At 52.9% G+C, this 14,468-nt stretch overlaps 1 protein-coding gene across 3 annotated transcripts; it reads left to right on the forward strand.

Moving 5' to 3' along the window:
• The first annotated feature begins 861 nt into the window (after window positions 1–861).
• Window positions 862–14,198, forward strand: CUNH7orf26 (chromosome unknown C7orf26 homolog). Of its 3 annotated transcripts, none has more exons than XM_029219557.1 (6): window positions 862–1,326; window positions 1,768–1,989; window positions 4,034–4,199; window positions 8,295–8,819; window positions 9,615–9,654; window positions 13,480–14,198. In XM_029219557.1, exons 1-6 carry the CDS (start codon window positions 1,135–1,137, stop codon window positions 13,490–13,492), a joined length of 1,158 nt encoding a protein of 385 aa, XP_029075390.1. In that variant the 5' UTR covers window positions 862–1,134; the 3' UTR covers window positions 13,493–14,198. The 3 variants fall into 3 exon arrangements, with proteins under 3 accessions (XP_029075390.1, XP_029075388.1, XP_029075389.1); XM_029219555.1 differs by having other exon boundaries at window positions 13,291–14,103; XM_029219556.1 differs by lacking the exon at window positions 862–1,326 and adding an exon at window positions 1,360–1,567 and having other exon boundaries at window positions 13,291–14,197.
• The last annotated feature ends 270 nt before the right edge of the window (window positions 14,199–14,468 follow it).

Genomic DNA, 14,468 nt, shown 5'->3' on the forward strand with positions numbered 1-14,468 from the left:
GGAGGGGCCTTATGGCTGTGTCCCCTGATATGCAGGAGGGTCTCTGTGACTTGAAGTTGTCTCAGCTGCACCCTCTTTAATGTCCTTTCCTTCTTTCCCTGGGAAAGGCCTTGGCTTTTTTCATCTCCTTGACCACACCCAGCATCCTCTCCTAGGCCCACCCTCAGGCCAGAATGGACCTTTTACAGAAGGCTCATTCCTGTGGCCTCTGGCCTGCCCTCCACTGGCCTCTTGTGACCACATTCAAGTCATTTCTGCCGTTTTTAAAATTCCAGGCTAGCCCCGCTGTTCATTCATTGCAGAGAGATGAATGCAGGAAAAGAGATTCACAGAAAGTGCTGAGGGTTTTGAGGTCGTAGTGGTCAGGCGCAGGAGACATGATTCCTATGGCCCTCCCAGGCTAGGCGGGGCCCATCTGGAGGGGGCTGGGGAATAGGGACTCGCAGGCAGGCAGGCATCATTTGTCGTCGCAGCCCCGAGTTCAGACTAGATATAGCGTTAAAGATGAACGGCTGGGGCCTGAGCCACGGCCCTGCACCACCACCCTATCCTTGGAAAAGCTCCGTGAAATCACATGTGTAGGCTTTGAACGCCGCGCAGAGAAAGCAAGGGGAGCTCCGGGCGGGCCTTGCGGGGCTGGGGGGCGCGCACAAGACCTAGACTGCGTTCTCTGGTGGATGTGGCCCCCAGCTCGGCAGCTCGGGACCCGCTCGGCGGTCGCGCGGCCCAGGGGCGGGGTTCAGGGGCGGGGCCCTTCCGCGCCCGCGGGCCGAGCCGCCAGGGGGCGCCCTCAGGGGGCGGGCCCTCGCCACCGCCTGCGCTTGGCCCTTGCGGGCCGCCGTTGCCGCGGTCGGCATCTGCCGCCTTTCGACTCCGCGGCATCGGGTTCCCAGGGCTCTTGGTGGCGCCGGAGTCGCACACCCGGGGCGCCCGCTGGCCGCCGGCGGCGGCGGTAGCCCCCTGAGCGGGCCCGAACGGGGAGCGGGGAGCGGGCGGGCGCCGCGGCCCAGGCCCAGGGTCGGCGGGCGGAGGCCGACTCGCGGCCTCTTTGTCTCGGCAGCGGCGGGCGCGTCCGCGGGGCCCGGGGCGGAAGTCCCGCCGCGCTCCCGGCGCCCCGGCCGCAGAGGTGGCACCATGAGCGACATCCGCCACTCGCTCCTGCGCCGCGACGCGCTCAGCGCCGCCAAGGAGGTGCTGTACCACCTGGACATCTACTTCAGCAGCCAGCTGCAGAGTGCGCCGCTGCCCATCGTGGACAAGGGCCCTGTGGAGCTGCTCGAGGAGTTCGTGTTCCAGGTGCCCAAGGAGCGCGGCGCGCAGCCCAAGGTGCGCCGGGCGTCCGGCTGCCGCGTCCCCGATAAGTAAACTCCGGCTCCTTTTTCCTTCTCGGTGACAAGCGTCGGCCAGACCACAAACGCTCTTCGGATCGGGGGCTCCGTCCTCACCCTTGGCTTTGCTCCTTCAGCAGCAGCCAAAATGCCCGTTTTGCGGGGCTTGTGACAACCATGTCTCAATGGTGTTAGAGGAAGAGACTTTAAAGGCCTGTTACCGAGAATCTCAAACCGCTGTAGGTCATCCTGAGCCCCCTAGGGTGATGCATAATGACGTAGAATGGTATTTCTCGAGATTAACAGTAGAGAGTTCTCCGTGGGACCCGGGCTTTAGGGAGGTGAAAAGTTCCCTGGTGAAACCAGTGTTTTCTGTTTTCTCACTGTGTGAAATTAATAGGCCGAATTTCTCATCGCTTCTCCTGGATTTGTTTTACAGAGATTGAATTCACTTCAGGAGCTCCAACTTCTTGAAATCATGTGCAGTTATTTCCAGGAGCAAACCAAGGACTCTGTCCGGCAGATTATTTTCTCATCCCTTTTCAGCCCCCAAGGGAACAAAGCCGATGACAGCCGAATGAGCTTGTTGGGAAAGCTGGTCTCCATGGCAGTGGCTGTGTGTCGAATCCCAGTGTTGGAGTGTGCAGCCTCCTGGCTCCAGGTACTTCTCTAGAGATAGCATCTCTGAGAGTCTCTGAAGAGGTGTTTCGTGTCAGGAAGTTTAATTTAATTGGATTTCTAGAGAGGTCTTTTCCATATGTTATCTCCTTGATGTTCCTACCCTGTATGCTGATACCCCACACCTGTATATACAGGTGATCACCTGATCACCATTCTTGAGAAACAGTAGTTTGTAACGGTAAATGAAGGCTCCATCTTCAGAATAAGTGAAAATTAATTTTTCTTAGTTGAAAACAATAAGGTAGGATTTTGAAAACAGCATGCATGCAGTCTCAAAGATTGGATTCTTTTTTTTTTTTAAGGTCACTATGTGTCAAACTGTGGCAATGTTTGCTTGTTTTTCATACAGTTAGATCAGTATACATGGGAGTTGTTCCAGGAGTTGTTTCAAAGCTGATGGCTCTTCTAATGGATATGGACATAGGAGCCTTCTACAGTGTTTTTAAATATCTAAAAAAAAAAAAAAAAGTATTTTCATAGTAGACTTCGTGTTAGTTTTTTGGAAGATCTATTCTGTTTTGCTTTTTTGTCACTCAGAGTTGTTGAAAAATTCATAATCCACTTAGAGTAATTATTAACTCAAATTTTTGATTAACATCCTCAGCCAAGCTAACAAAATTTACTACATTCAGTTTTTCAAACCTGTTTCATTCCCAAGGACTTGACATCATTTGGGGTTTTTTTCCAATTTATTTAAAAGTTTTTCCTGTGATCTTATTTATCTTTAAAATTTGGCTAGTAAAAATATATTTTGTTCTTTGTAATACACAGGTAAATCTCAAGGGAATCTGTACCTTAATGGCCACCATCCTGATTTCTGGGACACCTGAATAAATCTTGTGTGTTGTATTTAATGTCAAGGTTAACCTCTATCCCTTGACAACCTGATGAAGTCAAGTTTAGCATCTTGAAATTCATCATATAATTTTCCATTTATCTCTCATGGTGCTGTTGCGCTGGCATTTTGGCAAAGTGAAAGCAGATGTTAACAACAGGAAAGGGTCTGGTGGCTTGGGTCAGGGTTTGCCACACTGGGGTGTAGGGCTGCAGCTTCCTCCAGAGAAAAGGGTGGAGATGGCTGGTTTGGTGCGTGAATGAACAATCTGGCCTGATGCCTCCTTGCAGTTTGCCCTGCAGGCCGTGTTGTAGCCCTGAAACTGTAGCATCCTGAACAACGGTTAAATGTGGCTACGGATGGGCATCTGAGTGGGAAGGAAAAAGACGGGAGGGTGGTGATGTAGGGTTCAAAAATATTAACGGAATCCGTAATAGGAAAGGACCGTAGGAAAATTTGAGAAAGTACTGCTCTAAATCATGTGATAGTTCACAGACTCTCCTAAGTCACATCAAAGTGGTACCAACTGTTAATTTTTACCTCTGGAGTCTCACCTGTAGAGTTACAAAAATTATCGTTTCCTCACTTGAAGTCAGGAATGATTTTTTTCTGAAGTAAACTTCAAAGGTCGGCAGGCCTTTCATGTAAAGGGCAAGATAGTAAACATTTTAGGCTTTTCGGGTCATATAATCTTTCTCTTTTTTAAAACAAATATTTGTTTATTTGGCTGCTCCGGGTCTTAGTTGCTGCATGCGGGATCTTTGTTGCCACGTGCGGGATCTTTAGTTGTGGCATGCAGGATCTGGTTCCCTGACCAGGGATCGAACCCGGGCCCCCTGTATTGGGAGCGTGGAGTCTTAGCCACTGGACCGCCAGGGAAGTCCCCCGGGTCATATGATCTCTGTCACCCCTACTCAGCTGTGCCCTTGTAGTGCAGGAGCAGCCTGAGACAATAGCAAACACATGAGCAGGGCTGTGTTTAAATAAAACTTTATTTACAGAAAGAGGTGGCAGGGTGGATTTGGTCTGTGGGCTTTCATTTGCCAACCTCTGCTTCAAAGTAAGCTGTTAACGTCTTCTTCCCCTCTTGGAAGGGGTTCTGCCAGTTCTGATCTTCACCACGTGTACATAGTTGCTAGTCTCCTGGCTCACGACACCTGTAGTTACACGGACTGTGGCTTCTTTCCAGCGGACGCCTGTGGTCTACTGTGTGCGGTTAGCCAGGGCCCTCGTGGATGACTACTGCTGTCTGGTGCCGGGATCCGTTCAGACGCTGAAGCAGATGTTCAGTGCCAGCCCTCGCTTCTGCTGCCAGTTCATAACCTCAGTCACTGCGCTGTATGACCTGTCGTCAGGTAAACTTTAAGCAGATTGTTACCCTTACAGTGGCTTCGGCCGATTGCTAGTTGTATTTGCACTGAACACCCAGCCAGCGCATGGCCTTTTTTTTTTTTCTCTCTCTGAAGTGTGTATTTTATTTCAGGCTGAAAGCTAAAGGGATGGGCCACGTGCACCTCTGGAATTTGCTAACAGGGAACTTTCCTTAGTGAGTCCCATTTGCCTGACTCAGCATGGTCCAGGTGGCAGACAGCTAATAAGCAAGGGTCTGGTGTCTGGGACAGATGTGGCTTTCTCCCCAGACATGACCTGCTTTTTTTTTTTTTTTTTTTTTTTTTTGTGGAACACACCACTCAGCATGTGTGGTCTTAGTTCCCCAAGCAGGGACTGACCCGTGGTCCCTGCATTAGAAGCACAGCATCCTAACCAGTGGGCCCCATGACTTGCCTTTTTATTCCCGACTTTTTATTTTGAAAAATTGCGAAACTTCAGGAAAGCTGCAAGAATGTTACAACAAAGGTTTGTGTATCTCTCACCGAGGTTCCCCAGTTATTAACATTTGCCATGTATTCTTTTTTTTCTCTTTTCCTTTTGCTCTTTCTTTCCCCTTCTCCACATACACACTCACAAGTATTTTTTTCCTGAACCCTTGAGCTTGTTGCCAGTGTCAGGTACCAAATACTTAAATGTGTATCTAAGAACAAGAACATTCCCTTACACAAACATGATATCATTAGCACATGTAAGAAATTAAATACTGACAGAATACTTTTATCGCATATATTTAGCCGTTGTTCAGATTTCCTTGATCGTCTCAATAATGTCTTTTATAGCCTTTTTCCCCCCTTTTGAGGGACCAGGAGAATTCGGGATCCAGTCAAGGCTCATACATGGTTGTTACGTCACTTTGGTCCTTTTAAAATAGTTCCCACACAGACACAGAGAATGGAATTGAGGACACGGGGAGGGGGAAGGGTAAGCTGGGACGAAGTGAGAGGGTGGCATGGACGTATATGCACTACCAAATGTAAAACAGATAGCTAGTGGGAAGCAGCCGCATAGCACAGGGAGATCAGCTCGGTGCTTTGTGACCACCTAGAGGGGTGGGATAGGGAGGGTGGGAGGGAGATGCAAGAGTAAGGAGATATGGGGATATATGTATACATACAGCTGATTCACTTTGTTATACAGCAGAAACTAACACACCATTGTAAAGCAATTATACTCCAATAAATATGTTAAAAATAAAACAGTTCCCAGCCTTTAAAAAAACTCTATGATATTGACATTTTTTGAGAGCTCGGGCCTGTTGTTTTGCAAAATGTCCCTCAATTTAGTTTTGTCTGTTTCCTTATGAAAGGTTCAACATTTGTGGCAACAATATTACCCAGGCCGTGATGTGTCCTTCCTGCGCCGGGAGGCAAGCATGTCTGTTGGCCTGTGGGTGATGTTCTGAGACTTCCTTAGCAAGGTACCAGGAGAGGGCCTCAGGGAGGCCATTAGATGGCATTTGACTTCAGCTGGGAGAAGCCCACGTCCGTCGTTCCTGTCCAGCAGCAGAGCCCTCTGGACCCCCAATAAAGAAAACCAAGAGAAGTTGACCAGCTCTGGTTGAATTGTGGCAGGGGTCTCAGACCCCACCCACTGGGCCCTGCTGCCCACTTTCCTCCCCCAGGAGTGGGTTCCAAGGAACATGGATTGACAAGCACTGAGTCCTTCTACATCTGTGTCCTTGAATGACCCCCACAGCCCTTGCGGCCCCTGGCTAGGGCTGCTGCCCTCGCTTTGCATTTGGGGAAGGTACAGGCCTCGCCCTCGTGAGCAGCTTTCTCTGCAGAGGCAGACCCGAAGCCCGCTGTTCTAGTTCAGGTTCCTCCTCTGCCCTCAGCTCTGGCCGCTCAGAGGGCTGGCAGGTAGCCTCTTTCTTCTCCTGGTCTAATAGCTAACCCAGCTGCTGGAAAGCCTTAACAGCATTCTCCACTTTTGTTCAGTCCAGCGTTGGTCTCCTGCCAGCACCCTGATTGTATTTGACTCTCCTTTTATTTGTAACTCTCTTCCTTGCCGTTAGACTTTTTAGTTCTCTTGAGAAAGTTCGCATGGACCTACCATGAACGTTTAAGTGCGTATCATACCCGCGCGTAATTGCATACTTTGCTTTCGTCGCTGCATGCTGCTTGCTGGGATGGGTGGCAGGGCTTGTGGGCGCCCCGCTGCTGGAGTGGAGTCTTCCCTGGCGCTCTCCTAAGAGGCTTCTCAAGAGCTCTTAATAGCTAGGAACGGTATTTAGGCCTTTTATGTTCCCATAGGAAGGATTTGCAGCATCGTAGTTGCTCTCAAGTCATCGGTTATTCCAGGGCGACAAGGACAGAAATTGACCTTAACATTGGGAATGGATTCATTAACATATGGAGAAGGAAATAATGTTCAGAAAATACCACTAACGTTCTAGGATGTACATGAGACGTGGTACTTTTCTCTTAAGTCAGTTTGCCAGTCTGACATGTCAAGTCTTTTTTTTAAACCACTCTGTCGAGGTAGGATTGACAGAGAGAGAGCTATATATTTATATGTACAATTGGATGAGGTTGGAGATACAGAAATCCCTGGCTCCATAGTGGTGGCCCAGAGGGTGGGCCTGAGTCCGCTGGCAGCAGGGTGCTTGCCGCTGCTCTTGGTACTGTGGCTAACGGGCGTCTGTGCCTCCGAAGCTGTGAAACGGAAGGGGCTTACCTAACCAAACAGAACACCCTCTTGCCCCAGTGTCACAGGGAACCTGGGTCTCTGCATACGAAGGTTGTGGAGATTATTCACGCAAGTACACACACTCACGTGTACTCACCGAGCACACGTGTACACAGCATGTGTGCATATGCCACCTTCAGGCTCTGGAGATGCCCCAGCTAGACGTGTGTGGGGCGGGGGAGGGGCTGGGTTGCTGGAGGAGCGGGCCTGAGACTGGCGTGTCCCAGACAGAAACGTTTCGGGGAGTCAAGGGGCCGGACACAGGGTCACCACTGTTTATTTTGCCAAGTAAAGGTCATAGACGACAACTCCCTCTTGTCACCGTCATTTCGTAGCAGAAGGGAAGGGCGTGGGTCAGCCCCCAAGCAGTAGACAGTCCCAGGGGAAAGGCCGGTGTCTCCTGAGGAAGAGCAGTTGGAGACTTCACACCAACACGGGGCTCACTCTGCCCCTCAGTCTCTCTTCTCATGCTTGGCTCTGGACCTCAGCAGCCCGGAAGGGGCTCCGTCATCCCCAGCTTCATGAGCTGAGGTGTGCACAGCCCCAGAGGCAGGAGGCTGGGGACCCGCTCCCACGCACACACAGCCTAAGGGCAGTGTCCGCTGACCCCAGGATGGGCGGTGTAGCCTAGTGGTAAGAGCTGGGCCACCTGGGGTCGGGTCTGGGCCCACCACGTAGTTTTAATGAGTCTGGAGAAAATGATTTAACATCTCTGTGCCTCAGTTTCCTCATCCTCTATATAATAGATGGTTTGTTTGAGGATTAAGTGAGTTCATCTGTGGTAGGACTTAGCCCAGTGCCTGGCACGTCATAAACTCAGAATAAATATCAACTTTTGTCTTTAAAGTTACTGTTCTCTGTCTTGCCATAGAATGTACTAGATCTCAGGACTCACAGGAGGCCAGACCTTGCTTAGAGGTTCCAGGTTTGGGGCTGGGATGGCTCCTGGCAGCGGACAGATCGTTGTCTGGACTTTGAGCTGCTCCCTGATGGCCCCTGTAGCTGTCACCGTACCACTGAGGGGACACCAAACACGGGGATGAAACCTACTCACAAGGGAAGGGATGAAGTGTGGTGGTGGTAGTTCTGGACATAGATAGTGGACTTTTATTTAAATTGACACATAGGATCACAAGGCATAATGGAGTTCTAGGGAATTGTTGGTTTAATGTGTTGAGCCCAACCATGGCCAGGCCTTCCTAAGTCGGATGAGAGCCCAGCCCTCTCCCTCTCAGGAAAGGAGACAGAGGGTAGGTGAGGACAGAGGTGCGTCGTCCAGATGTCAGGTGATGAGTACTGTGAGCTTGAAGGTCTGTCTGTCCCTGTCTCCTGTCCGTGGGGCTGAAGACCCTTCTGACTTTGTTTTGCAGACGATCTCATCCCACCGTTGGACTTGCTTGAGATGATTGTCAACTGGATTTTTGAGGACTCGAGGTTGATTCTCATCACTTTTTTAAATACTCCGATCGCAGCCAATCTCCCAATAGGATTTTTAGAGCTCACCCCGCTCACTGGATTGATCCGCTGGTGTGTGAAGGCCCCTCTGGCTTATAAAAGGAAGAAGAAGCCCCCCTTAGCCAATGGCCCCATCACTGCCAAAGTCACCAAGGACTCGGGGGGGACGGACAGAGATTCCCACCTCTTGTACTCAAAGCTCCACCTCAGCGTCCTGCAGGTCCTCATGATGCTCCAGGTGCACTTGACTGAGAAGAACCTGTACGGCCGCCTGGGGCTCATCCTGTTTGACCACATGGTCCCGCTGGTGGAGGAGATCAACAGATTGGCGGATGAACTGAACCCCCTCAACGCCTCCCAGGAGATCGAGCTCTCCCTGGACCGGCTGGCACAGGCTCTGCAGGTGGCCATGGCCTCCGGAGCCCTGCTGTGCACGAGAGGTGGGTGATTGCCTGCTCAGGCCTCCCGGGGGCGGGTCACTACCACCCGCCGGAAAGAAAATCGGGGCTCCTGAACAAGGGCTGTTTTCCGCTTTTAGGACTTCTTTCCTCTCAGTGAACGCAGGGTAGGTGGGCGGAAATTGCAGGACGTGCCCAGGTAGAATCCTGTGGCTGTGGCATCTGGGTGTCTCCTGGCTGTTTTGCCCAGGCCTGGGGATGCCTCCAGAGCACAGATAATAATGGCTTAATCTCCTTCCTCTTAGGGAATCTTTTCTTTTTCTGCAGTTCTTTTGCATTGCAGCATAATTTACATACAATGAAATGCACCTGTTTAAGTGCAGGAAACATTCCCATTACCTGTTCAGAGGGCTCCTTAATTCTGCATTTCAGTGCTTGAACTCGCCCAGAAGAATGATCTGATGCTAATGACACACTTCTGTTTGCTCTTTGACTGCTGGCTCACAGACGTTGCCTGAGGCCCATGCAGTCTTCCCTGGAGATGGGTTTCCCTCTTATCTCACCCTTAGCCTTGGGCGTCTGATCTGTTGTCTCTGGGCCTTTTCCCAGCCATCTGACAAATTGCCAGTAGAGCTGCCCCCTTTCCTAAGTGACATCTTCTGTTGAGGGCGTGTGCTAAAGCAAAACTGGAAGAAAAAGAGAGCCCCGCTTCTAAATGGTGCTAGGAAGGTGAGCATGAGGTACTGTTACTGTCTCGCTAGCATCCTTGAACATCAGCAAACCTCTCACCTCGTCATCTCCAGGCCGTTCCTTAATTCTGTGTCTCCTTCATTTCAGATGACCTGAGAACCTTGTGCTCCCGGCTGCCCCATAATAAGTAAGTATCCTCCCAAGACTTCTAGCTGGGTGGGGGCGGGGGTGGGTGAGGGAGTGGTGGGGTGCAAGGCAGGGCGGACCCCTTGTCCTGGCTTCTTGGGGAGAGCTGGTTTGCAGGGTCTAGAGCGTCTGTGAATAAGGGGCCCCCCAGGACCTGACAGTAAGTGGGGGAATGGATGTGATAGCATAACACAGGAGAGGAGGCCCAAGCAGGGAGTCCATCAACGAGGTAAGAAAAGTGGCCATCCTTCTGGGCGTCAAGGAAGAAGCCGGAGCGAACTCAGGGGGCCTTTACTGCTCACTAAGTCAGCGTGCGTGTGGGTCGTGGTGATGGTGCGCACTGTTGGCGACATTGATCGCACGGCCCTCAGGGAAGTACTGTGTCGGTTAGGCCAGCGCCTTGGTCTCGGGTGGCACAGACCGGGTTCTGAGCGTGGTTCTGTCTGTGGTTTGCTGTGACGCCGGGGCTGACTCTTTTGCCTTGGTTTCCCCCCTTGTAAAATGGGGACCGTAATTCACCTGCCTCCCAGGGTTGTAGTGAGGTATAAATGAGGTGGTGTTTGCAAAGTTGTTTGTCCACAGCACACGGGAGTCTCTCCGTAAGTGGTCGTTATTGTCCTAATGTGGGGGGGAAGCAGTGGTAATAGTGGTGAAAAGCAGGAACTGTGTGGTCGTAACAGCTTTTGGTGAGAATTCCACCCCTACTACATCCTATCTGTAAGACCTTGGGCAAGTTCCCACTACCCCTGTTTTCTCTATAAAATCAAGAAAACACTAGTACCCGCCTCAGGTCCCCCTGCCTCCCCCGCCCTGCTCCCCTCATAGGAGTTTTGTGAGGATTAATTGAGTAAAAACATAGAAAGCACTTAGAATGGTACTTGACATGTAAATAACCTAAGAAGTGTTAGCTACTGTAACTTTTACTGTTATTTGTGTAACAGGAGTTTCTCTTAATCGAATTAATTTCACTGAAGCTAAGAAGCAAAAAGCTATGTGCACAAAAATGTTTCATGCAAAGGCAGTCTTATCAGTGGCAAAAAGTCAGAAGCAAGCCAACCGTCCCATAGCGGGGGGTACTTAGTAAGTTAGTAGTGATACGTCAGAAGGATGGAACATCACGTGTCCACTAAAGACAGCAATTGTGGCCACCGTGTGAGGAGATGTTTATACTTGAAGGCAGAGCTGCCCTGCTGCCTGCTGTGTGCACCTGGGTGCGGTTTACAGGAATGAAAACAGCCGAGTTCTTTCTTCAGAGGGTCGCACTGGTTTTTAAGGTGGATAGTGGGGCTCCAGGGCTGGCGTTGGCAGGCAGTGCGGACGGAGGGTGAGCAAGCCCACTGGGCCCCTCGGCACCGTGTGTGCTCCCAGCCGCCCAGGGCCTGACCCACCAGCCCTGCCGGGGCCCGGGAGTGGGGCAGGTGTGGCAGGCTGAGCAAAGGCTTAATTTGAGGCCAGAAGATGGGCCAGATGCTACTTCCCGGGCTGACAGGAGAGGAGCTGTGGCCAGAGGGCCCTAAGGGGCAGGTAGCTCCAGGCAGGCATCTGGGTGGTTAAATGGGGATTTCTGGAGCAACAAAACGGTCCACCTTGAGATGTGACATCGGCAGGGTGGACAGCTTGTCCAGAGGCCACCTCGCCCTCGGGAGCCCACACTGTTCCTTTGTCTCCCTCCCTCCGTCCCTTCCTTCTTTCCTTTCTTCCCTCCAAGAAAGTCTCCTGCATCTGAGGACATCGCCAGTGCAAGTGGCACCTCTTCACCTCCTCGCACTAATCCCTTTGCAACCTTTTCCTTCTTTGTGCACAGCTTTTATGTAATGTTTAATGTTTTCAGGGCATTAAAATGTGATAGGGTATGAATCATTTATCATCTCAGTGTTACAACTAGGGGTCCCCGTGGGAATCCTCTGGAACTTCTAACAGCCCCGAGGGACCCCCCCCCCCCGCAGGGGCCTGTAGCTGCTTCTCCGACGTACAGCCCTGGGCCCCAGTCCCCCGGGGGGCAGCCTGACACTGACGTGGGGAAAGAGTGGCCTGCAGTCGCTTGGACTACCTCTTTGATTTCTGATTGTTCCTTTTGTATTAATTGTCTTCTGGACTAGACCAGAAACTTCCTGAAACCCCTTCTCTCTGTGGCAGGGTGTGCAGGTTCAAACAAGCACGTGACCTACATTTTGCCTCCGCAGTGTATTCCCTCCTTAGACTTACTGATTTGTTCGCTTAGTTTCCTTGAATTTCTTACCCAGAGTTATTCAACCGTAGTAGTTATTAAAACGTAGTGAAGAGAGTCAGAAGAGCTTCAAGCCACTAAAAGGCACCAGCTTTCTTCACACCTGGGTTTACTGCCTGAGCCCCTCCTGGGGGCCCAGGGTACCAGACTTTGTACTTGGCGGGTGGGAGAGAGTGAGGGTCACTCTGCCAAAGACCTAGGCCCGCCCCCCGCTTCATCTCAGAGCTCCAGGAAGCAGCCAACCGTAGTCAGTCGCCCAAGGGTGAAGTGGCCCGGCGGGGTGGGCTTTCGCTGGGCCAAGCAGGACAGCATGCAGGGAAGGTGTGGCCTCGTGGGACCGGGAAGCTGAGGGGCAAGTGGTGGGCAAGGACGGGACCTGGCAGGCGGGGTTTGGTGATGTGGAGGGACAGTGTACACACTCGAGAGACAGGACCCAGCCGGAGCCACTGCCCTGGGTGAGGCTGGGAGAGCAAAGCACAGAGGCCAGGGGATCCAGGGGGAGGGCAGGGCTGGGGAGGGGCCCTCTGTCCTGAAGGGGTGTAACCGGGGGAGTTGGTTATTTCAGGCTGAGTCCGGACAAGCTAGAGGTGGAGAGAAAGTTAGGACGCTCTGCTGATCGTGCTGAGAGGGGAGGGTGGCATTAGATAGGATGAGACTAATGAGAGGAAGCTCTTCAAGGGGTCTCAGGAGGGACCAGCATAGGAGGCGACATTGAATTCAGGAGTGGGGAGGACTTCCTGGAGGCAGAGGCTGTTGAAGTGCTGAACCACAGAGAGCGGAGCGCAGGCCAGGGTGGGAGGGGGTTGGGGAGGGGAGTGGGGCAGGAGGGGGCCCTGAAAGTGGGTGAGGGCTGGGTCCAGGCCGGGGCCATTCCTGAGGACTCCGGACGTCAGGGTCATGTGAAAAGCCGCCTTCTGTGTGGCTTTGCTTGGAATTCAGTTAGGACTCGGTCATTAGGAGTGACTTGGAGAAGCGTGGCCCTCTGTCCTTTTAGCTGTGGCTCCTCAGTCACAACCCCCGAAGGTGTGGACAGGTGAGGCTGACACCAGTGCACACCTGCATGGTCCCCAAGCCACAGATGCCAAGGCTGTGTCCGGAGCTTCTGTGGACTACAGGCCCCCTCCCTCCCTCCCCATCGTTGCTGGCAGGATCCCGGCTTTTCCCACCACGGCCCCTCGCCTCTCCGGGCCCCAGTCTGTCAATACATCCCGCTGCCTCCAGGTCACCCCCTCCTGCTGCTACCCAGCCATGAGCCACCCTCCGTCCTCCCTGGAAACTTGGTGTCTGTCCCGGCACAGGAGCAAGGACCACCACGGCAGCCTAGCCTGCCCCCCACCCATAGCGCCACGGGTCGGGCGGATGCCACCGTTGGCACCGTTGGCATCCTAACCCTTCTCCTTGTGTTTGCAGCCTTCTCCAGCTGGTGATCTCGGGCCCCGTGCCGCAGTCGCCACACGCGGCGCTCCCTCCCGGGTTCTACCCTCACATCCACACACCCCCGCTGGGCTACGGGGCTGTGCCGGCCCACCCTGCCGCCCACCCTGCCCTGCCCACGCACCCCGGGCACACCTTCATCTCAGGCATGACCTTCCCGTTCAGGCCCATCCGCTAGGCTGGCCCCCGCGAACCGCTGAGTGGCACCGTGCCTTCCATGCCTGGTTGGAGGAAGCCTTCCCAGGAAAGGACGACCGATCCATAGGAGAGGGCTCGGGGGGCAGCCGGGCGGCCCCTCCTCGCTGCAGAACCACAGAACCGGGTCGGTGCGGAAGTTCTGCGACGTCGCCGTCCAGGCACCTCCTGCCCGTCTCATTCGTAAAAGTCCAGATGGGATCGATGAAAGGAAACGTCCAGCCCTCTGCGGAGCAATGCGGGCATCTTTAAAAGCTGCCAGGGCTGTGAACCTGTGGTCTGGGGTGTCACTGCGGACACACGCCCTGAGCCTGTGCTGTCGGAGCACTGGTGGAGGAGCAGCATGTGCGCGTCCACGTGTCTGGCCTCCCTCCTTGTGGACGGGCTGTGTCCCGCCAGAAGCACAAGGCACTCCCATGGCTCCGGGAGCGCAAGGCTGAACCGCCGGCATGGCAAGCTCTCACCCAGCACTTGGTCCCCACGGGTCGGGGGAACCTGTGAGCGTGGCCCCCATCAGTAGGGAAAGGAACGTCTCTGTTTTATTGGGGTCTCTAAGTTTTCCTTCCATATGTTCAAATAAATTTTTTCTAAACAGTTTCATAGACTTTATGGCCTGTATTTTAAAAACTTAGTAGCTGTGAGCCTCGGAGATGTCCTCCCCAGTCCGCAGTGATCCTGGTGAGAAGATTGGATACAATTGTAGGCGCTCCTTTTCAGAAACGCTGCAGGCGCTCCCCGCACCCTGTGCAGGGCACCCAGGGTCTGTCTGCTTCAGTTCCGGCTCCTTTCTTCCTTCAGGAACAAAACTCAGGCCTCAGGAGTTTTCTCCAGCACGCGGTTGGAAGGTATCTGCTCGGAGTTCTCACTTACTGGTTTGGGGAGGAAGGAAAGATAACCAGTAACCCCATGGCTGGGCTCCCCTAGGCTGAGCGTGAGGAACGAGAGGCGGTTACAGCAAA

Source organism: Monodon monoceros, unplaced genomic scaffold (genome assembly GCF_005190385.1).
Source record: "Monodon monoceros isolate NGI ecotype Baffin Bay Population unplaced genomic scaffold, NGI_Narwhal_1 Super_Scaffold_13, whole genome shotgun sequence".
In the NCBI taxonomy this organism is placed as follows: domain Eukaryota; kingdom Metazoa; phylum Chordata; class Mammalia; order Artiodactyla; family Monodontidae; genus Monodon; species Monodon monoceros.